Below are 24,771 nucleotides of genomic sequence, written 5' to 3'. Positions count from 1 at the left end.
GTTTTGTGTAATTTAGGGTTAGACAAACAGAAACAAAGAAGAAAATCTTTTTGTTTGTTTTTTTATGCGAAATAGATGATTATTGTAAATTGACTGTTTGTTACAGCTTCATGAGGATGAAGTTTTTATTCTCTCCAGATTTGGTGTTGGAGAAAACACTGATGCTTACAAAGTTATTAACCATGGTTACAAGATTAACTGTTACCGATGTACGGTTGTTACACGTGCGAATGGTTGGCAAGGTGTTGATTACGGATTTAATTTCATCGCACATTCACACATTCTTAATGGAGATGGAAAGGATCTGCTCACGTGCGGTATGACTGTTTCTGATAATCTGATATATGTTTTGCCTCCCTTTTCAATGTCACTAATTTCTGTTGCTATGTTTACCATTTTAGATGTTGCTGGAATTGTTGTCTCGTGTGGAGATATGGAAATCTTTCCTAATGAAAGAAAAAAGATGAATTTGGATCTTCAAGATGTCCAGTAAATTCTAATTTGCCATTTATATAAATTTGTTTGTGTGTTATGATTGTATTTAATACAATTCCAATGATTAGTTTATTTTATATAAAAGTTCATTAAATGTTGTTCTTATTTAATACAATACCAATGATTAGATTATTTTATATATAAGATTCTTTATTGCATTTAATGGTATATTCATAGTAAATCATTTTAATTATGTAATGTAAATGATTAGTAAATCATATACTATATTCACAGTAAATGAGTGTATGAACTTTCAATGTTGTTCTTTTAATGCTATTCTTTGAGTTAAAACATCTACTATATGTTGTTCTTATAAGTTGGCTATTTGGTCGCGTTATAATAACTTTTAACCAGTGTTATAATGATCCATGGCAGTATCTTTGTGTTGCTCCCCCATCTAACAACCTAACAACCGTTAACCACTGTTACATATAACTACTGCTAGCTAAGGTCTGATACTATTACAACAGACAAAGTAAACAACTGTTTCTTCATTCCACTGCTTCATTCCAAGCAGGGCTTTGGTCTTTAGCAACACTTAGCTAGGGCAGTAGATTAAATAGCAGCACTTTGTCTTCAGCTGTTGTTGTACACAAGCAGTACTTAATGGACAGCAGTTGTAGTATACAAACAGTAGATGAGGGCCATCAGATGTTATAACCACTTTAAAGGGGAAAGTCTAATGCAAACAGCTGCTTAAGAGATATACACTGATGTGTACCAGTTTTGGCTCTTATTATCTGTTTCTCACAAGAACGCAAATGATTGTATTTAACTTTTAATGTTGTTCTTTTACCTTTTTCTTTTTGGGGAGAGGTAGTCCGTTGTACTTTGTGGAATGTGTATGCACAAGAATTTAATGATTTTTTGTCTCAAAACTCTCCGAATGGGACTGTGATGGCTGTTATTCAGCATGCGAGGATTAGGAAGTGGCAGGGTAATTTATATTTGACTGATTTATTTCGTTTAGTTTTCCCAATCTCCGTTTTGTTACATTTTTTAAGAACATTTTTTTATTTCTTTAGTGATTTGTAATGAATTGTTGGATATGTATATTGTTTCTTGCAGGTCAATATACTGTTCAGAGTGATAAGTTTGGAAGTCGTCTATTTCTCAACCAAGAAATTGATGAGTTTAATGAACTTCGCAAGAGGTACTATCCGTGATTTATATTTCATATTTTTCATGTTTTTATTAACATAAGTGTGAGTATTAACGCTAATTGTGTTTTTATTTTTATAGTCTTTTAGTGAAACAATTTGAAGCTGGTGCTTCTTCTTCTCAAACCAGTCTTTCATCTCAGAGTGTATTTCCAGTCCGTCAAGAATTTCTAATTGAGACTCCTAAGAGACATGTTGATGAAATTATTGAGATTGATAGTGTACGAATAATTCTATATACATTCATAAGCATTTTAATTTTGTTAATGTTTTCTGTGTTTTATCAATTGAGCATGTTAATAAAGCTTTATCTGTGATATTGTAGGGAATGTCATGTGTGGTAGTTGCAACGATCAAAATTGTTCAACAAAACTATGGATGGTTTTACCCAGCATGTCGAGACTGTAACAAGTAGGTGTTGACCAAAATTGAGTACTTACAATATGCTAAAACCATTTCTGATGAGGTCATGAATCTGTCACCTGCTTCATTGGTTTGTCCGAAATGCGATAAAGAATGCACATCGATAACCATAAAGTAAGTTAACGTCCGATCTTTTTATGTCCAGAACCGCTATGGTTTTTGTTGTAATTTACTTGGCATTTATTACAGGTTCAAAGTACATCTGAGAGTGCAAGATGAAACTGGCAGCGTTTCTTTTGTGATGTTTGATAAAGATGTAATGAAGCTTATTGGTTCAACTGCGAATGATATAAGGGAACGCCAAGTGAAGCTCGATGATACTGAAACTTTTCCCCATGAAATATCACGGTTGGTTGAAAAGAAGTTGGCGTTTAAAATTGAAGTTTCTTATTACAACCTTAACCATGACTACCACGTCTACACTATCCAAAAAGTATGTGATGATCCGGACATAATTGCTGAATTGGTTGGTGGTAATGGAAATGCTCTTGAGGTTGCTGATGAGGTAAGAGTTTTTGTATATCCTATATTGATTTATTTTTTTCTTCCCAATTTTTGTAGTTTAAATATCTTAATTAAATTCCCTTTTGGTAATATTTTGATATTAGGTGTTTAGTCAAGAAGGTTCAGAAATTAAAACTGTTCAATTATCTGAATCCTCACAGATGGCCGGTGCTGATATTTCAAAGGTGAATAAGAATTCTACAGTTTTGTTTTTTGGTTTAGTATAGATTATATTACATTATTTGATACCTTAGTAGTTGTTTTGTGATTTAATTGAAGGATGTTGTATATGTTATGGCCGACTCTTCCGTTGTCGAAGCCGAGAAGGATTCGGCCACCAGTCCTAATGGTAAACGTTCATTGCAGGATGTGGAAGGTCAAAATGTTGGGGAACTCTCTTCTAACAACAAAAGGAGCCGGAGGAAGCCATCTAGGCTTAACACTTAGCTTCTTTCACGTCGTTATATTTTGATGGTAAACATGCTATGTTTTTTGGTATGTACTTAAGTACGTGGTTGTTTGAAGTTTGGTTGTGGTTGGTAAGTGTTAAACTACTCATACAGTTGTTTTCTATGTTTTAGATGTTGGTAACTTATGAACTTGGAACATGTGGTAAACCATTATGTGGTTTACTTTTTTGTATTATACTGGAAATATAATCTTTGGTTATAATGTGTGCTTTTGATTTGTGAATATAGTATATGGGATGTCTAAATTAGATTGACATAGTCTAAATTCTACTTTTTTAATATAGAGTTTGAATGTATCTTCAGCAGTTGTTGTACACAAGTAGTACTTAAGGGACAGCAGTTGTAGTATACAAACAGTGGATGAGGGCCATCAGCTGCTTATTATCTGTTCCTCTTTAACCACTGTTACATATAACTACTGCCAGCTAAACACTGATACTATTACAATAGACATAGTAAACAACTGTTTCTTCAGTCCACTGCTTCATTCTAAGCAGGGCTTTGGTCTTTAGCAGTACTTGAGTTAGGGCAGTAGATTAAATAGCAGCACTTTGTCTTCAGCAGTTGTTGTACACAAGCAGTACTTAAGGAACAGAAGTTGTCGTATAGAAACAGTGGATGAGGGCCATCAGCTGATTATTATCTGTTCCTCTTTAACCACTGTTACATATAACTATTGCTAGCTAAACACTGATACTATTACAATAGACATAGTAAACAACTGTTTCTTCAGTCCACTGCTTCATTCTTAGCAGGACTTTGGTCTTTAGCAGTACTTGAGTTAGGGCAGTAGATTAAATAGCAGCACTTTGTCTTTAGCAGTTGTTGTACACAAGCAGTACTTAAGGGATAGCAGTTGTAGTATACACACAGTGGATGAGGGCATCAGATGTTATAACCACTTTAAAGGGGAAAATCTGATGCAAACAGCTGCTTATGATGAATCCACTGATGTTGTAACAACTGTCACTAAAATCCATAATTAGGATGGTAATTAGCTATTAAGGAAACCCTAATTAAGAAACCCAAGTAATTCTGCATTAACCCTAAAATTTCCAGAACAATCGGAATCAGGATCAGGGCCCCTAAAACTCAAGGGGGGATAAACCCTAGCCAACGATTATCTTCATAACTTTCAATCAAAATCGAATTTTATAAAACTGTCAACACAGCAAGCCTAGTTACACACGTAGCTACCCTATGAACATAGGTTACCACTCGCGTAGCGCGACGCCTATAGGGGGTACCCCTCGCGCTACGCGACGGTGTCAAATTTCAGGTATAAATAGTAGAGGTTGGGACTTGAATTCTGGCACAAAATCGACGAGAAAATTCGTTCTGTACGTTGAGATATCACCAGATTACTCCAAAAACACAAATCGCTGCCGCAATCAGGGTATAACTCGATCGCTATTACGATTCAACGTCCGATCGATTATAACTATCCAACGATAGTCCGGGTGCTGCTCAATTGAGCTTGTACTTTGATTATTCGTCGTGATTTCGACTTGAATATTTGAGTGCTGTTCGAATTTGGACTATGCTCTGTTATTCGTTGTGAATCCGATTGAATTATCGAGTATTGCACTGATTAATCGTTGTGAAGGTTTAATCTCGTGAATTGACGTAACTGCTGTATTAAGTTACCTACCTAGTTGTGTGCACTAGATTACAAAGCTAACTCAATAGGCTAAGCTCTACCTGTATAAATCTGCAATATATCAAGGCTTATCTGTAGACTAAACTTGGGCCATATGAATCTGCATGATTATAATGTGAGTCATTCTTCTTTTTAAATTGTTTTCTCACAGTTTGTGAGTAAGTATTACAATACCTCAAATTATTTTCAAAGGTTATAATTACAGGGATTAAGTCTTTGTAATCACCAAATTACAGCTGGTATGTGGGGTATTGTGCACATTACTGTTATTATCACTCTATGTGAGTGAATATTACTCTATGTGAGTTATTATTACTCTGTGTGAGTACACCGTCACTACTAGGGCAACGGGACCCAATAGTGGTATGACCACAGTCACAGAAATGAATCGAGTGACAAATACCCATTCTTGATAATTGGTTGATAGAAACATTGTAATCGCTCTTAATACTGTAAATTATAACTAATGGGTCGTTTTAGAAAACAGAATGATTCACATAGTATTTCCCGCTGACAAAACCTTTTTAAAACGCGTTTCAGGTAATTACAGTAGATTGGAGTAAGGATTAGATCCAGCACTGAAGGACTTCAAGAAGTGGCTTATTTCATTAATTAAATCAAAATTAAGAAATATCGTTTTTTTTTTATATTAAAAGCTACCTTTGTAAAACATGGGTTTATCCCATCTATTTAATAAATAAAATCCGGTGTTTTTAAACTCTGATATTTTTCCTAACTCACGGTCCTGATGAAATTTCCGCTGCAATGTTTTCTTCAAAATAAAAATAATCACCGGTACCACGGGACTGCTCACGACACCCGATTCCGTCCAGGGTGGGTCGGGGGCCGTGACAGAAGGTGGTATCAGAGCTAAGCCACTGCTTTAAGCCTATAAGTGTTGTGATAATAATACTTAAGCTTAAATAAAAGAGTTAGGAGATTTCTATTAAATGGTAGCACAGCTGAAAGCAGTTAGACTTGAACATAAGAAAAGATGCCTTAATATAAGCTAAGCCACTGGTTTACACAATTAGGTATTATAATAATACCTAAAGTGAAACGGAGAATTAGAAACTTAATATTATCTGATGGCACTCTGGATGGTATTTAGACTTGAATTTAAGAATTTTGCCTTAAAATAAATTTTAAGGTAAATTACTTATATAAATATAATGTAATGGATACTGGTATGACGGTTAGCAGGCAATAGCACTTAATTGCTATTTATTCTTGCTTATTGATATTATTTGGTCTAGAATAAGATATGTTATGGGAATACAAATTTCCTTGATTCTGGATAAAAGCCCTAATAAAAGAGGCACTTTTTGAAAAGATACTATTTATGGGAAATAGAAAATTTTCTCCAGCAAAACTGGGTATAGAGTAACAGACTCTCCAGCTTGTCCGGACATATTGAGATTACCGCTCCGGCGCGAACCGGATAAGACGGGGTAAATGATATGTCAAATCAGTGACAAGATTTCCCTAAATAGTATCATGACCAAATACCTGAGTGGTTCTTGGAAATATGAATCTGTTAAATACATTGACCTGATAAATGGTATGTTTATTTCAGCATGTGAAATATGTGATTATATAGATAGGTATATCTATAAGCAAATTCCAAAAACCCATAAGGATTGACAAATTGAAATAAAGTACAAGCATCCGTGTCTAGAATTCTCTATCAGGAATCTCTTTTCCGATATCAAACATTATTCCGATTGATCAATTGTCCCGTAGCTCGTTTGACAAAACAATGGAAACCCATTAAGTTGGGACATCATTAAGAGTAAAAGAAATTCTAAAAGAATTACCATATACGATTTACGCAAATAAAGTTGTGCTAATACACAAGAAAACACATGAAACTTATTAAATTATATGTCCACAAAATCTGAAGATTGCGCTAATCTCGGATTTAATTATTTATTTATTTAAAATTATTTTAAATTTGCCTTATTAATTTATTCAATATAAGCAATCTTAAAACAATCATATACTCAGATAATGATACACAAATTTACCTCCTATTCCGATTTAAGTTTATGATAATATATCAGTATTTTAAATACCCTGGTTATTGTCAGGAGCAGATATTGAGTAGCCTAGCCTTAGTTAGGCATGGACTGATCACCTATGCTTAAACAAGGCAGCACTAACCAATATCCAACCATAATAATAACCATTTAATGTATATAAATTAAGTTATCATACTTATTTATTCCAACAGTCAAAAAGAACATTGTGAGCATTTGCATGCACTCTTAACTTTGTTAAGAAAAGAGAAATTGTACGCCAAATTCTCGAAGTATAAATTCTGGCCACAGGAAGTGCAATTCTTAGGTCATGTGGAAAATCACGAAGGTATCCATGTGAATCCTTCTAAACTAGAAACAATTACTAAATAGATGGTTCCGCAAACAGCCATAAAAGTTCGAAGTTTTCTAGGTTTAACTGGATACTATAGACAATTTATTAAAGATTTTTTTTTTCTACGATAACTAAACCCTTAACTAAGCTAACCTGTAAAATAGTTAAGTTTGAGTGAGGACCTAGACAAGAAGAAGCTCTTAAGATATTGAATCAAAGGTTAACAAGTGCTTCAATTTTAGCATTGCCAAAAGAAACTGAAGATTTTGAAGTATATTGTGATACTTCAAAATTAGGAATAGAATGTGTGTTGATGCAACGCAAAAAGGTAATTGCGTATGCCTTCAGGCACTTGAAAAAGCACGAGGAAAATTTTACAACTCATGATTTAGAATTAGGAACTATGATTTTGCCCTTAAGATTTGGAGACATTATCTGTAGATACAGATCACAAAAGATAAAGGTACGTATTTGGGCAAAACAAACTAAACATGAGGCAAAGAAGATGGATGGAAATCCTAAATGAGTACAACTGTGATATCCAGTATCACGAAGAAAAGCAAATGTAGTTGCAGATGCTTTAAGTCATAAGTATCAATGAAAAGCAAGAGTGAGTCCATGCTCTTAGATTAAGATCTACGGTTAGATTTAATGAAGCAACTAAAGAAAGTTCAAGAAACAGCAATCGAAGACGATGCTGAAGGAATAAAAGGACAAGCCAAAGAATTAAAACAAGGAAGTGATAGAATTTGGAGATTCCCTAAGAAAACAATTAGGTACCTAAGCAGGGAAAATTAAGAAATAAGATTCTAGATAGATCTAGGTATACCATGTACCCAGGTAACAATCAGATATACCAAGATTTAAGAAATAACTTTTGGTGGATAGGAATAAAAAAAAAAATGGACATAGCCAGTCATGTATCTAAGTGTCTCACTTGTTCACAAGTTAAGACAGAGCACTAGAAACCTTTAGGATTACTCCAACAATTAGAAATGCCTATATGGAAATAGGAACTCTTAACAATAGATTTTGTTACTAAGTTACCCAAAACCAGAAAAGGTAATAAAGCAATTTGAGTAATCATGGATCGATTTACCCAAATCAGCTCATCTTCTAAACTATGAAAGAAACCTTTAGCATGGAAAGGTTAACCAAGTTATACGTAGATGAAACAGTATCCCTACATGGAGTTCCACTCTCCATAGTATCGGATAGAGATAGTCGATTTACTTCTCATTTCTGGAAAAGTTTTCAGAAAGCAATGGGAACTCGACTAAATACTGCATATCATCCACAAACAGACGGACAGAGTGAAAGAACAATACAAACTCTAGAAGACATGCTCCGAGCATGTGTAATTGACTTTGGTGGTAATTGGGATAGCCATTTGCCATTAATTAAATTCTCCTATAACAATAATTATCATTCAAGTATCGAAACTGTCCCATTCGAAGCACTGTACAGACGCAAGTGCAAAACCCCAGTTTGTTAAGCAGAAATAGGAGAAAGTTAATTATCAGATCCTAAAATTTTACAAGAAACCCCTGACGAAATAACTCAAATCAAGAAAAGACTGAAAACAGCTCGAGATCGTCAAAAGAACTATGCAGATAATCGTCGTAAACCTTTAGAATTTCATGTAGGAGATAAGGTACTTTTAAAAAGTTTCTCCTTGGAAAGGTATAGTACGATTCGGTAAGAAAAGAAAGCTAAGTCCGAGATACGTTGGACCATTCCCTGTGATTCAACGAATAGGACCAGTAGCTTATCAGTTACAACTACCAGAAGAATTGGCTGGAGTACATGATGTATTTCATGTATCCAATCTCAAGAAATGTCTATCAGACAAATCCCTGGTAATACCTCTTCAAGATATAGCGGTAAATGAAAAAATTAAAATTCATAGAGAAACCATTGGCTATCGAAGATAGAAAAGTCAAATTTCTCAAACACAAACGACTAGTGTTGGTAAAAGTCAAATGGGAATCCAAGAGAGGACCAGAATACACTTGGGAACTGGAATCGGAAATGAAGCGAAAGTACCCTCATCTATTCTAGTAAATCTCGAGGACGAGATTTTTCTTAAGGTGTGGAGGATGTAACAACTATCACTAAAATCCATAATTAGGATGGTAATTAGCTATTAAGGAAACCCTAATTAAGAAACCCAAGTAATTCTGCATTAACCCTAAAATTTCCAGAACAATCGGAATCAGGATCAGGGCCCCTAAAACTCAAGGGGGGATAAACCCTAGCCAACGATTATCTTCATAACTTTCAATCAAAATCGAATTTGATAAAACTGTCAACACAGCAAGCCTAGTTACACACGTAGCTACCCTATGAACATAGGTTACCACTCGCGTAGCGCGACGCCTATAGGGGGTACCCCTCGCGCTACGCGACGGTGTCAAATTTCAGGTATAAATAGTAGAGGTTGGGACTTGAATTCTGGCACAAAATTGACGAGAAAATTCGTTCTGTATGTTGAGATATCACCAGATTACTCCAAAAACACAAATCGCTGCCGCAATCAGGGTATAACTCGATCGCTATTACGATTCAACGTCTGATCGATTATAACTATCCAACGATAGTCCGGGTGCTGCTCAATTGAGCTTGTACTTTGATTATTCGTCGTGATTTCGACTTGAATATTTGAGTGCTGTTCGAATTTGGACTATGCTCTGTTATTCGTTGTGAATCCGATTGAATTATCGAGTATTGCACTGATTAATCGTTGTGAAGGTTTAATCTCGTGAATTGACGTAACTGCTGTATTAAGTTACCTACCTAGTTGTGTGCACTAGATTACAAAGCTAACTCAATAGGCTAAGCTCTACCTGTATAAATCTGCAATATATCAAGGCTTATCTGTAGACTAAACTTGGGCCGTATGAATCTGCATGATTATAATGTGAGTCATTCTTCTTTTTAAATTGTTTTCTCACAGTTTGTGAGTAAGTATTACAATACCTCAAATTATTTTCAAAGGTTATAATTACAGGGATTAAGTCTTTGTAATCACCAAATTACAGCTGGTATGTGGGGTATTGTGCACATTACTGTTATTATCACTCTATGTGAGTGAATATTACTCTATGTGAGTTATTATTACTCTGTGTGAGTACACCGTCACTATTAGGGCAACGGGACCCAATAGTGGTATGACCACAGTCACAGAAATGAATCGAGTGACAAATACCCATTCTTGATAATTGGTTGATAGAAACATTGTAATCGCTCTTAATACTGTAAATTATAACTAATGGGTCGTTTTAGAAAACAGAATGATTCACTCAGTATTTCCCGCTGACAAAACCTTTTTAAAACGCGTTTCAGGTAATTACAGTAGATTGGAGTAAGGATTAGATCCAGCACTGAAGGACTTCAAGAAGTGGCTTATTTCATTAATTAAATCAAAATTAAGAAATATCGTTTTTTTTATATTAAAAGCTACCTTTGTAAAACATGGGTTTATCCCATCTATTTAGTAAATAAAATCCGGTGTTTTTAAACTCTGATATTTTTCCTAACTCACGGTCCTGATGAAATTTCCGCTGCAATGTTTTCTTCAAAATAAAAATAATCACCGGTACCACGGGACTGCTCACGACACCCGATTCCGTCCAGGGTGGGTCGGGGGCCGTGACAGATGTGAACCAGTTTTGGCTCTTTTTAGCTGTTCCTGTTTAACCACTGTTACATATAACTACTGCTAGCTAAACACTGATACTATTACAATAAACAAAGTAAACAACTGTTTCTTCATTCCACTGCTTCAGTCCAAGCAGGGCTTTGGTCTTTAGCAGCACTTGAGTTAGGGCAGTAGATTAAATAGCAGGACTTTGTCTTGAGCAGTTGTTGTACACAAGCAGTGCTTAATGGACAGCAGTTGTAGTGTACAAACAGTGGATGAGGCCTATCAGATGTTATAAACACTTTAAAGGGGAAAGTCTAATGCAAACAGCTGCTGATGATAAATCCGCTGATGTGAACCATATTGTTTGCCTCTTATGAAACAACAGTGAATAAGCTCTTGACAAATGTTTTGAGCATATGCGGTTCTGATGAAAGGAATGATTTAAAGTCTAATGCAAACAGCTGCTTATGATGAATCCACTGATATATTATAACCTGTTTTTTAGTATTTGATCGTTTAACCATTCACCAGTTTTGGCTCTTATTATCGTTCCTCTTTAACCACTGTTACATATAACTACGGCTAGCTAAACACTGATACTATTACAATAGACAAAGTAAACCACTGTTTCTTCATTCCACTGCTTCAGTCCAAGCCGGGCTTTGGTCTTTAGCAGCACTTGACTTAGGGCAGTCGATTAAATAGCAGCACTTTGTCTTCAATTTCCGTTATATTTTTTGAGTTAAATCGATTTTCGTTATGATAGGATATAATTCATAAATATAATTCTTTGAGTTAAACTTCAACTTTTAATAAGTTGGCTATTTGGTCGCGTTATAGTAACTTCATTGTAGTAACCAATATATTGGTCAAACCAAGACAAGGATGATTAAAAAATATGAAGTATTTAAATCCATATAAATTATGATGTTTCCCACGGGTCCAACGAATTCCTAATAAAACCAAGACAAGAATGTTTAGAAACATGTAGTAGTTAAATCCATCTAAATTTCTTGGTGCACATAAATTATCGGACAATGTGACTCGGTAAAAATCTATCATTAAACTTCAACTCCAAAATATACATCTTGTGGATCGCGTTGTAATAATTTTATTGTTGGAACCAATATATAGGTAAAACCAAGACAAGGATGATAAAAAAATATGTACTATTTAAATCCATATAAATTATGGATTTTTCAGTTTCACTTGGTTATATTTTTTATACAAAACCAAAGGGCCACAAATTTGGCTTAATTTTGCAATTAAATGGTCTAATTCTTTCAATAATTTCTGGCCCATAAGTTGTGAACCATAAAATCCTGTCAAAGGCCCAAAATGAATCAGGTATGTTAAATCACCATTTCATATTGTCCACTATGTTTATAGCTTCTTTTTCGAATGAATCAAAGTGAAGATTTAAAATTAGCGCCAAAAACTCAACCTATAATTCAAGACGCTCTTAGTTTGGAAGCAATCGATGAACACTAAATGGTAGGTTTTTCTATCTCATTTGTTTAAATCTATTCTCAACATTTGATGTGATCATCCACTTATTTAGGTAGGTTTTCAATAGGGACTTCAATCACCACTAGCTGTTGAGAATAAATGTTTTTTTGGACAGTGATTACAATAATCACCTATAGCTAGCCCTAAATCACACATATGTGCTCAATTCTTATGTACAGTTATGGAGAGTAAAAAGAATTTGATACCAAGACATAGAGAGTATTTTCCACAGTGCAGTCCCCAACAGTCCAAAGAATCAAGGAAGATAAGAAAGTCTATCTTGAATAAGCGTAGAAACAGGGGTGTGGTTCAATTTGTACAGACACCTCCTATTATTGATACACTTCTGGGCAATGTTACTATCACAAAAAAACGATAATGGAGGTATGTTTTTGATGGTCATATGTCAAAATTGTAAGTGTTTGTAGCATAAATTAACCAAATCTCTTCATGTACAGCATGTCACACGCCCGACAATTTAGATCGAACATGTGTTAGTACAATCCCTCTGACTTCATCCAGTCTTGGTAAGGTTATAAATCTTATTTTTTTAAGGAATGCTATCTGATTTGACCTTGTCCCCCTTTGTTTGAATTTTTGGACAATCTGGAAAGGCTAATTATGGTGTTTATGACTCTAGAAAGAGGAAACAAAGTTTGAAAACCATGGATATAAGTAAATTTGATTTATCCATTGTAGCTGATTTAAGCAGGACATCTTCAATGGTCACTCCTCTTCAACCATCAAATCATAAAATTGATAGAAGTCCATTAACAGATATTACAAATTGTATGCTATATACACTTTTGTTATTACTGTTAATCATTTATTGAATGTTAATGTAAGTTTGATAACATTTATAATTTTTTTCTTGCAAGTGGATCGTGTTACAGTAAGGTCCCGTCGAAGTGATATTCCAACTCCTCAGAATATTGACAATAGAACTTCTCGACAGTTTCCAAAATGTTCCGTAGTAGCGTTTAGTGGTATGTGTTTTACTTTTAATGAAAAACTAAATATATGTTTCTGAGTCACTATATTTGTCGAATCTATTGCCTATCTTCCTATCTGTTGTAAGCGATGTTAATTTGCCTTTTCCAAAATGAAACGGCAGGAAAAGAAAATTCCTACCCTGGTGAAAGGTCTAACTTTGATGATCCCGATTCGAAGGATTGTTTACCATCTTCTATAGTAAATAAGATTTACGGAATTGCAAGAGGTAACTACCCTCCTTAAACTTATCAAAGTATCTTTCCAAATAACAGTTTAATCCCTTAATATTTCACTTATATCATCATTTTTTTATCTACCTATATAATTTTGTAGAATACGTTGATCATGGAGATGCTATTTTTGTATGTTCATACTGTCATGCAATGATTTGGAAAGATGAAATGCTTAGGGGTAATTTGGATTCTAAGAAATCTTCTTTTTCTCTTTGTTATTCGAACGGAGACGTTGAATTGCCTTCCTCACCTGCTCCTCCTCCACTGCTCGAAAGATTTTACAAAAGAGTTACTCCTGAAAGCCGCAATTTCATGAATAACATTCGAGCATATAACATGATGTTTTCCTTCACATCCCTTGGTGGCAAGGTTTCTAAAACTTTTCAAAAAACCAAAGGTCCTTATGTTTTTGGACTGCAAGGACAAAATTACCATCGCATTGGTAGTCTGCTACCGAAAGATGGTGAAGAGCCCAAATTTTCACAGCTTTATATTTATGATTCCCAAAACGAGGATTTTAATCGTCAAAAGGCTGTAAGGTAAATTAAGCATTCAGTAAATTCTGATTTATGTCAAGTGTTTTATATATATCTGATCTATACAGTAATGTCGTTTTTTACACACCGTCGAGCAAGGTTCGAAGACAGACACTAAACAACAACTTGATCTTGCCATCATATCGAGTCTTAAAAAAATTTTGGATTCATGCAATCTACTTGTGAAGTCATTTAGAATGGTACGAGATTGTTTTAAACAAAATGATTGGCAAAATGTAAGACTCAAGCTCATTGGAGTAAGGGATAAGGATGGTAGAATTTTTAACTTGCCTACTACTGAAGAAATTGTTGCCTTAATAATTGGTGATTTTGATGGAGCATTTGATAAAAGGGATATCATAGTTCAAACAAAATCAGGCGATCTTTAGAGAATCAGTGAGCTTCATCCCTCTTATCTTGCATTGCAATATCCACTTATCTTCCCATATGCAGAAGATGGATTTAGACTTGGTATTAAACATCGAGGTGTATCAGTTGATTGTGACATACTTAGAACCAGTACCACAATGAGAGAGTTCTTTAGTTACAGAATACAAGACAGAGCCAACCAATTTTCGTTGTTACTCAATGCCCAAAGGCTATTCCAACAGTTTGTGGTTGATGCGTATACAATGATAGAATCTGCACGGTTAGCTTACATAAAGACACAACAACCCAAACTTAGAAGTCAAACATTTAAGAATTTAAATCAAAGTGTTCAAAGTGGCCAAAGCGATGCGTCAAATTGTGGAAAACGAATTTTGTTGCCATCTTCATTTACCGGTGGAGCGAGATATATGATGCAAAAGTATCTAGATGCTATGGCAATCTGCAAAGTTGTAGGATATCCGGATCTCTTCATAACAGTCACTTGTAATCCCAATTGGCCTGAGATTTATAGATGTTTAAAAGACAAACAGTTGAACCCTCAAGATAGACCGGATATTATCGCACGGTTATTCAAAATTAAAATCAATCATCTAATTCAAGATTTCAAGAAACATAAATTCTTTGGTGAGATACAAGCAAGTAAGTCATTGTAAATTGTTTTAATTAATTTCTCAAATAATACTTTTACTAACATTTTTTTGGATGTAATATTTCAGTTATTTATACAATCGAATTTCAGAAACGTGGTCTACCTCATGCTCATATATGTTTGTTCTTAAGTGCCGAGAGCAAATTTCCAACAGCTAAAGAAATCGATTTCGTTATTAGTGCTGAAATACCTGACAAAGAGATGGATGCTTCACTGTATGAACTTGTCAAACAATTTATGATCCATGGTCCTTGTGGTACAGACAATCCTCATTCTCCATGCATGGTTAATTTAAAATGTTCGAAGAAGTTTCCGAAAAATATGTAGATGAGACTTGTGTTGATTCTGAAGGATATCCTGTCTACCGACGTCGTCAATCATGCAACACAGTAGAAAAAAATGGCGTCTTACTTGACAATAGGTTTGTGGTTCCGTACAATGCTATGCTACTCAAAAAGTATCAGTGCCACATAAATGTTGAGTGGTGTAACCAAACAGGATCCATCAAATATCTCTTCAAATACATTAATAAGGGTCCGGATAGAGTGATAGCTTCTGTTTACGAAAGTACCTCCACTACTAATGTGAACCCTCAAAACAAGGAAATGACAAATAATGAAAATCTCTCAAACGAAACAGAAGTAGATGAAGTTAAAGCATATTTTGATTGTAGATATATTTCAGCGTGTGAAGCTGCTTGGAGAATATTTAAGTTTGACATACACTATCGGCATCCATCTGTTGAAATATTACCTTTTCACTGTGAGGATGGTCAGGCTATTGTTTATGACGATAATTCAAACTTGTGTGACGTGGTCAGTAACCCAACTGTGAAAAAGTCTATGTTCACAGAATGGATGAAATGTAATCAAACGGATGCATTTGCTAGAACTTTGAAGTATATAGAGTTTCCCAGATACTTTGTATGGATACGCAAAACACGAAAGTGGGTACGTAGAAAAAAACCTTTTGGTGCAGTTGGTAGGATACATTATGTACCTCCATCAATTGGTGATTGTTATTTCTTGAGAATTTTATTGAATCACGTTATAGGACCAATGAGTTTCAATGATATAAAAACAGTTGATGGAAAAATATATCATACTTTTAAAGATGCATGTTTCGCTCGCGGTCTGTTAGACGATGATAAGGAGTATTTAATGGCCATTAATGAAGCAAGTGCATGGGCTACTTCTGATTTCTTGCGTACATTTTTTGTAATGCTCTTGATGTCAAACTCCATTTCTAGGCCGGATATTTTCTAGGAAGGAAACAAAATCTCTATTATGTGAAGATATATTATATCAGCAACGGAGGATTACTGGTATTCCTGGTAATTTTAAAAACTTAAATAAAATTTCAGATTCCATTTTACTTTAATCAAGTGTTTAAAAAATCTAATTACTGAACATCTGTTGTATTTTTTAGATTTGGTTCTTAAAGAGGAAGAGATTGAAAACATTTGCTTAACACATATCGAAAAACTGTTACTTGGTTATGGAAGTACGTTAAGCAACTTTACTGACATGACAAATGTTCCTGACAACTACACTTTAGGATTGAACAATCAATTGATAATGAAGGAACTTTCGTATGATCGGGCTATCTTAAAAAAGGAAGTTGCAGCTTCCCTAAAATCTTTAACTGATGAACAGCGAAAAGTGTATCAAACTGTCATGAATGCAGTTGTTAAAGGAAGTGGAGGAGTTTTCTTTCTATATGGTTACGGTGGAACTGGTAAAACATTTCTGTGGAAAACCTTTGCAGCTGTGTTACGTTCCAATGGTGAAGTTGTGTTGAATGTAGCATCCAGTGGTATTGCATCACTTCTATTAGATGGTGGTAGAACGGCTCATTCCAGGTTTGTAATTCCGATAAATGTTAACGAGGATTCTATATGCTCTATTGAACCAAACAGTGAGCTAGGAGGCTTAATCAAACAAACTAAGATGATAATCTGGGATGAAGCGCCAATGACACATAAGCATTGCTTTGAAGCTCTGGATAGAACAATGAGAGATATAGCCCGTTCCAATAATCTGTCCTTGCAGAACAAACCTTTTGGTGGAAAGATTGTGCTTTTTTGCGGTGATTTTAGACAAATCCTTCCAGTCATTCCAAAAGGTACCAGAAGCATGATTGGCAGGATTGTCAGTTACTCAAGTTAACTGAAAACATGAGGTTAAAAATGGGTACCAAATCAAGTAATTTTAACGAGACCAAGGAATTTGTTGAATGGATTTTAAGGCTTGGTGATGGTCTACTTGGTGGTCCAAAGGATGGAAAAGTGGAAATTGAAATTCCAGATGATTTACTTATACTCGATGCAGTCAATCCTATATCTTCATTGATCGCTTTCACATATCCGGATATGCAAAAGTTTTTATGCAATTCAAATTACTTCCAACAAAGAGCCATTCTTGCACCCACAAATGAAGTTGTGGATTCAATAAATACAGAACTGTTAAATAGTATGCCTGGTGAAGAAAAGATTTATCTCAGTTCAGATACTTTATGTGAGTCTGAGGATCAAACCGACCTTAACATGGCATTGTTTCCTCCGGATGTATTAAACAAATTGCATCTGTCAGGATTACCTAACCATAAATTGGTTCTCAAAGTTGGAGCTCCGGTAATGTTACTTAGAAACATTGATCAAACAAATGGTCTGTGTAACGGTACACGACTTCAAGTAACAAAATTTGGAAAACTTGTAATCGAAGCAAAGATTTTTACTGGAAATAATATAGGTCATCATACTTTGATTTCAAGATTGAAAATGACACCGTCCGATAAAAGAATACCGGTGAAAATTGCACGAAGACAGTTCCCATTATCTCTATGCTTTGCAATGACCATCAACAAAAGTCAGGGACAATCACTTGAACGTGTAGGCTTATATCTTCCAAGGCCGGTTTTTAGTCACGGACAACTATACGTTGCTGTATCACGAGTAAAGAGCAGGAAGGGTTTGAAGATCTTGATATGTGACAGGGGAAAACAAGTGTGTAAAACCACAACTAACGTGATCTACAAAGAAGTTCTACAAAATCTATAGTCGTTGTAGAAATAGCATTTTGAAGAAAAGTCTTTTAATGTTTGAAATTATTTGGTATTATGTTTTGCACATCCTATCAACATGTTTCTTTTATCTAAGAGTGAATTTCAAGTTTTGTCCTTTATCTTTAGGCCACTTTGCAAGTTTTATCCTTTATGTTTAAATTTGACGAGTTTTGTCCTTTATGTTTAAAAACCAAGCACATTTTGTCCTTTATGCTTGATTTTTAAGGACAAAACGTGCTTGATTTTTTAAACATAAAGGACAAAACATGTTTGATTTTTAAACATAAATGGTAAAACGTGCTTGATTTTTAAACATAAAGGACAAAACTCGTCAAATTTAAACATAAAGGACAAAACTTGCAAAGTGGCCTAAAGATAAAGGATAAAACTTGAAATTCACTCTTTATCTAATAATAATGGATGTTATTTTAAAGAATTGTTTTAAAATATAGTATACATTTTTAAAAAATGATACCTTTAACAATTATAAAATAATGAAAGATAAATAACAATAACATATATCTAAAAGACAAGAAATAACTAATACAAGTAATACGTTCAACCGTTTGTTTGTGGTTCAGTAACATATGAATTAAAAACTTTTCAGTAGCTAACCCTTCGTACCACCAACATCAAAACTAAACTACCAACCTTTACAAAAGTGTTTTGAGCAAACCAGCAACCACAAACAAAAAACATTGTTTCCATACAAAATAACATTATCTGAAAAAGCGCCACAACCATTCAGTCAAACAAGAAAATACCTTTACCCATGACGAACTTAAGGGTAAACTCTTCACGAGGAACCAAGTTTTTATCCTTCACAAACTGTTTCATGTTTTTTATGTAAAACCGATCATCAAGAGACTCGATACCAACTCGAACATCCCAAACATTTCCAGCAGCATCTACAATCTTTAAAGTTCTTTTCCTATCCAAGCCAAGTTTTTTAGCAAGAACTTTTTTAATGCGCTGTAACAAACAAAAAATAATGTTAACAAAGATAGTATTATAATATGGTTAACACAATGTAAGGTCCTGTTACTACTTTTTAGTTACAAAACTTACAAAATGATTGTCCACACGGAAAACTACTGGAATAGTTTCGTTGTTCGTAGTTACAGCGAGAATTTTAGTTTCATTGTCCTTAGTTATGTCATCCGCATCTTCACCATTAGAGATACTGATAACCTCTTCTACCACTTCTTCCTTAATAGCAGCATATAATTCTGGTGGCAAGATTAAATCAGCATCCTTGGAACAATTGAAAACAGACATATCAAAAGTGTGAAGATCAATCATTTCAAACACAAGAAGATGTTCATCACTTAGTGAAAATTTCTTCTTAATCCGACCCCATCCAGTTGTTATGTAAAGCTGATTGTCACTAACATCCATTCGAACAAAAAATTTATGCTTCCCAGGACCTCTAATAACAACCGGATAATTTGGAATGGTATTGTCCATCTTGTGATGTACAAATAAACGATTGATATGCTACAACGAGAAAAAAAAATATTAGTAGTTTCATATACGGAACCATAATAAATAAGAAACAATAATAAATATACCGAACCCAGATTGCGAACTACATACCATAGCATCAGGTTTATCAAAAAAGCCATTGGGTCTGTAGTAAAAATAATCAGATGGAGCAAATGCAATATTGTCATAGAAATAAAATATCCGGAAACTTTGTAATGCTTCTTCATACTGAAATACGAGCCATGATCCAGTTTGTAGTTTCAAAGTTTGAACTACGGAATACCACCCATTATAGAGATAATAGAAGTTTCCTATATCATATATCTTGACTTCAAAGACTTGCCCATTAGTTGTCCGTACTTTGACAAACCCAACAGGATAGTTAAACTCTTTTATCCATTGTTTATACTTTTTTGGCAGAACGTATGTATAAGTATATTAAAATCAGAACTGTCTAACATGATGTTATAAAGAAAATAAATTCGACATATCTGAGATTAAAATACTAACCAAAGATTTCCTTTGGTTGTCGGTCATGTAACAAGCAAAACCATAAATCTTTCTATAAGAATAGAAAAACGTTTAAAGATGGTAAGTAACTGAGAGAACATGATGAAAGGAAATAGCATTAGTATGCAACCACTGTTTGACCAAAGTCAAACCACTTTTTTTTAAAAAAATCTATTAGCCTATTTGACCAAAGTCAAACCACTATTTGCTAAACTATGACTCTTAGTGGTTCAAAAGTCTGCTTGACCATGGTCAAACCACTGTTTGTCCAATGACAAACCACTGTTTTCTCCTCAAAACACTGTTTAACCCAACAGTGATTTTAAACATATATTTTCATTCATCTGTTAACCAAAGTCAACAGATGTATCAACAACAATGATTTTAAGTTGATGAGCATTATTTATGAAAAACGTTAAAAGATTATTCTAGTTAATGCAATTAAAAAGAGTATAACTAATAGACTAAAATATTATATGTCACACCCCGATTTCCACGTGTCTCACCGGTGGGCCCGGTGGGGGATTACCGTGACGATGTTGGCAACAATATAGTCAAACCACACAATTATATAATGCACAGCGGAAGCTTAAAATAAATATATAAACTTCAACCTCTGGTTGTAATATCAAATGTATTACAGAAGTTGAATATATCCACAGCGGATCAAAATAAATAAATATTGTTCATTCAGATACGGCATCGAGTTTGCGAGACTATGTACGATGCTTAGGCAGCTAATACCAGCCAATTTCGTCTAGTACCTGCACTTAATCTTTTTGGGGAAAATACGTCAGTTTACACTGGTAAATACATTCAACTGACACATTTGAAAATGTTTATTAAAATTGATTTGAATGCACAAGGCACAAACTCTTTTATAACTTGGGAAAATTATAATAAAATCTTATGAACGTTTTACATGTTCTTTTATGCGTTCAGTAGCCCGGGTCGTGCCGGGTTAAAGATTTATAGACACACCACGTTTGCGTAAAACCGTAGTATAAAAACCAACGGCTACGTCTTTTAAATTAATGTCGACACTTTATACCGGGTGTACGCCTACACCGGGATGTCGATGGTCGTGGCCATTTCGTAAAATGATGCCAAGGATATCCGGGACAACGGTCATTAAACCCCCCCAAAGGCTTTTAAGCAACAAAACTGTTTAAATGAGCCGATCATATTATTTAATTAACCACCTAAGCGATGGAAGAATATAATGCTCAATCAAGCGGTATTAATATACCGTAACCCAAGCCCATATAGGGGAAATAAGTTAAAGTATTTACCTTTGCAAGTATATTTCCTTAATTTGGATTAAATCACCGATAGCTTTTACTGGGGCTCCTAATCTGGAACGAAGGTTTTAATTAATCTCTTAGAATCCTAACGAGTCGTTATAATGGCCGTAGCCTAGACTGGTAGGTTCCGTTATATATAGATATGGTTTAATCGCGCGAAAAGGCGAAAACCGAGAATGGAGTGTGATTCTGACCCAACAAGTTCAGAGACTTGTTTTATACGGGTTAATGGTTCACACTCTGGATTTTGGGGTTCAAATAATATAATTTGACCCGTATCGGCTAATTTATGAAAACTAGTTTCATAAGCCGAACCGTGCGCGCAATAGGCGAACCGGTTAACCATGAGAGTCGTACGCTTATTTCCTAAGTCAATATGCCTTGAATGGGTTGTGGTATCAGTAGGATACCTTCCGTGATGCCCGTAACGAGTTTAAGTTAATATTATGCCCCGTAGGGGCTTTTCGGTCATTTTAAAGACTTTTAAAGAGCTTTTCGAGTTCTACAGGAAATCTGAGTTTCTCGAACAGCTTATAAAGCTTAAAATACTTTACTTATTATTTAAAACCAGTAGCAACTGGAATCGGGTCAAAAGACCTTGTAGAACTCATGTTTTGGCCGAAAAAGGGCATATTCGGTATTTACCGAACCGTAGCCATAACCGCAGGTTATGAGCGAGGTAAAAATTATTAAAAATCTTTAAAATTCCCAAAATATTATTTTAATACAGTGGGTAAAAGTTTTGGTGACGAAATCTTGGTTTAGATAGGTGTTATGCTAATTGCGCCGTTAATTAATAAAGTTTACTTTAAATGCGCCATTTAGCATAACTCTCATTCTAGACCTCGGATTGACGTGAAACTTTAAGGACATGCTTAAAATTTAATAAGCAAGGTTATGGTCCGTTCACGTGTCCGAAATACTCGTTTTATTTTATAAAGGCCGTTACGGTCAACTTTTAGGCGAATGACTGAAATGCGCAAAAGACTCGGATAACTCATGAACCGATCACAGAGGTTCATACCATCATGTAACCTGGTCCTAAGAGAGTCCTAAGGTATATCTATACCTCAATAAAACGGGTCAGAACTGAAGTCAAAGCAAAAGTCAAACTTTTGCGACATTCGGCTCCGAACCGGTTCAATATAGCAAATGGTCGATTCAAACGAGCGCAAACAAGTTTATATACTTATTATCATGTATTATAAGTGTCAAAACAGGTTTCATAACATATACATTACAGATTATGCATAAATCGCTAAAATAGCTTTCTGTTGACTTTTTAACCGCACGTTTGACTCGATATTTGACATAGTTAGAGTGGTGATCAGGGGGAACCCTTTTAGAGGTTTATTACCCACATAATTACCTTCTCAAAACTACTTTTGATCCGTCATAAGACTGAACCATTTGCAAGTTATTGTAATGACGACCGTTAGTTACGACGGTTGTGTTTATAGGCTAAAACTATGGAAATGTATGACCAAAATGGTTATGAACGACTTACAGAAGTGTGTTCTTGCTTATAGAGCAGAGAAAAGGACTTGAGAGCTTAGAATGATCAGTAGATGAGTTGTTTGAGTTGTGTGAATGTTGTAACCACAACATTGCTATTTATAGTGCTCAAAGGACCTCAAGATCATCACAACTCAGCCTACATTTGATCATGGATCATGGGCAGGTGTCCCTAAGGTGTATGGGTCGAGTAGGGGGCGCCCATGCTTCATTAATTGAAGATTTGATCGTTCACAAGCTCAAAAGGCAAGTCTGTCCAAACATTCTGCATTTGGGCGTCTAATGCGGCCCGCATGGGAGTTCCATGCGTTTCTAATGCGGGCCGCCTGGGATTTAAATACCAGGCGAGTAAAAGAGGAGGCTCGCGGCCCGCCTCAACTTAACCACAAATGCAATGCGGGTCGCGTGGGGCCTGTTTTTCAGATTTTTAAAATCTTTTGAAATGATTACGAAATCCTGGTAATTAATAACGAAATCTTTCGTAATGATTTACCTGATCTTTCGGGTTTGAAGGGGTAACTTCGCGGTTTGGCCCTCGGTTATTTACCGATAGGGGCCTCGTGTTATTTACCCGCTTTATAAAGTCCCCGTTTAGTTTATTAATTATTTGGAAAGCCTTAACTTTCACTGTTGACGCTTTTAACCCTTCTCATACGAATTTGAGTATAACTCTTTCGTTTTAAGACGGAACTTCGCGGAATTTATACAGTATATTCTAGTGAGCGTGTAATACTGTTACGAAGCCTTGGGAATGTTAAAGGGTCACTCAGAGGTAATATTAAACATGTTGACACAGTTAACCCCTGTAGCTCGTAATCTCTCACCTTCTTCCGCGTTTCGCTTCCGTACGATCTATGATTTATTCGTTTGAAGGTTCAAGCGTTATTTAGGGTTACTATACAGTATATTTACCCTTGTTGACATTTATAACCCTCGAATTTATATACTTTCAAGGTTTGTCAAAATTAGTCCTTTGTTTATTATGGATGCCACGTGTAATCAAATGACACGTGTTAACACATCATTGGACACAAAAATTCGAGGTGTTACATCCTCACCCCCTTAAAATAAATCTCGACCCGAGATTTACTTAAATAAATAAGGGTACTTTTCTTTCATTGTAGCTTCGACTTCCCACGTATATTCAGGGCCTCTACGAGCATCCCATTTGACTTTTACAATCGGTACGTGTTTTCTGCGAAGCTTCTTCACCTGTCGATCTTCAATCGACAAAGGTTTTTCTATAAATTTTAAGCTCTCATCTATATGCACATCTGTGTGTGGAATCACCAATGATTCATCGGCGAAGCACTTTTTGAGATTGCAGATGTGGAACACGTTGTGAATTCCATTGAGCTCTTCAGGCAAGTTTAACTTATAGGCAACTGATCCGATACGTTCAATGACCTCAAAAGGTCCTATGTATCTCGGACTCAGCTTGCCCTTCTTGCCGAAACGCATCACACCTTTCCAGGGTGACACCTTAAGTAATACCTTTTCACCCACTTCGAAGTGAAAATCCTTACGCTTTGGATCAGCGTAGCTCCTCTGCCTATCGCGGGCAGCCTTGAGACGTTCCCGGATCTGGACAATCTTGTCCGTTGTCTGGAAAACAATCTCTGGTCCCGATAATTGGACCTCTCCTACTTCCGCCCAACAAACAGGCGATCTACATTTCCTACCGTATAATGCCTCGAAAGGCGCAGCCTTTATGCTGGTGTGGTAGCTATTATTGTAGGAGAATTCGATCAGGGGTAGGTTCTTATCCCAGTTACCACCTAAATCGATCGCACATGCACGAAGCATGTCTTCAAGCGTTTGTATAGTACGCTCACTTTGACCGTCCGTCTGTG

At 35.3% G+C, this 24,771-nt stretch overlaps 3 protein-coding genes across 3 annotated transcripts; all 3 read left to right on the top strand.

Moving 5' to 3' along the window:
• Window positions 1-1,392: 1,392 nt before the first annotated feature.
• Window positions 1,393-3,029, top strand: LOC110932498. The gene is made up of 7 exons (XM_022175827.1): window positions 1,393-1,432; window positions 1,564-1,648; window positions 1,738-1,876; window positions 1,981-2,036; window positions 2,268-2,583; window positions 2,687-2,767; window positions 2,862-3,029. The coding sequence occupies exons 1-7, from the start codon at window positions 1,393-1,395 to the stop codon at window positions 3,027-3,029; spliced, it is 885 nt and encodes a 294-aa protein (XP_022031519.1).
• Window positions 3,030-14,529: 11,500 nt separating this feature from the next.
• LOC110932497 lies at window positions 14,530-17,209 on the top strand. Its single transcript, XM_035988261.1, has 5 exons — window positions 14,530-15,031; window positions 15,109-15,256; window positions 15,463-16,247; window positions 16,291-16,374; window positions 16,470-17,209. Exons 1-5 carry the CDS (start codon window positions 14,530-14,532, stop codon window positions 17,207-17,209), a joined length of 2,259 nt encoding a protein of 752 aa, XP_035844154.1.
• Window positions 17,210-17,229: 20 nt separating this feature from the next.
• Window positions 17,230-18,099, top strand: LOC110932496 (ATP-dependent DNA helicase PIF1-like). The gene has a single exon (XM_022175825.1). The coding sequence runs from the start codon at window positions 17,230-17,232 to the stop codon at window positions 18,097-18,099; it is 870 nt and encodes a 289-aa protein (XP_022031517.1).
• Window positions 18,100-24,771: the final 6,672 nt, after the last annotated feature.

Source organism: Helianthus annuus, chromosome 3 (genome assembly GCF_002127325.2).
Source record: "Helianthus annuus cultivar XRQ/B chromosome 3, HanXRQr2.0-SUNRISE, whole genome shotgun sequence".
Classification (NCBI taxonomy): Eukaryota; Viridiplantae; Streptophyta; class Magnoliopsida; order Asterales; family Asteraceae; genus Helianthus; species Helianthus annuus.
Note: the sequence above shows the minus strand (reverse complement) of the source record. Positions and strands in the feature narration are given on the sequence as shown.

Coding starts and splice junctions, on each gene's coding strand:
- LOC110932498 (XM_022175827.1), top strand. CDS start 1,393: ATGGCTGTTATTCAGCATGCGAGGATTAGGAAGTGGCAGG. Junction 1,433..1,563: donor GAGGATTAGGAAGTGGCAGG/GTAATTTATATT, acceptor TGTTTCTTGCAG/GTCAATATACTGTTCAGAGT. Junction 2,584..2,686: donor CTCTTGAGGTTGCTGATGAG/GTAAGAGTTTTT, acceptor TTTTGATATTAG/GTGTTTAGTCAAGAAGGTTC.
- LOC110932497 (XM_035988261.1), top strand. CDS start 14,530: ATGAGAGAGTTCTTTAGTTACAGAATACAAGACAGAGCCAACCAATTT. Junction 15,257..15,462: donor AAAGAGATGGATGCTTCACT/GTATGAACTTGT, acceptor ACTTGACAATAG/GTTTGTGGTTCCGTACAATG. Junction 16,375..16,469: donor GAGGATTACTGGTATTCCTG/GTAATTTTAAAA, acceptor TGTATTTTTTAG/ATTTGGTTCTTAAAGAGGAA.
- LOC110932496 (XM_022175825.1), top strand. CDS start 17,230: ATGGGTACCAAATCAAGTAATTTTAACGAGACCAAGGAATTTGTTGAA.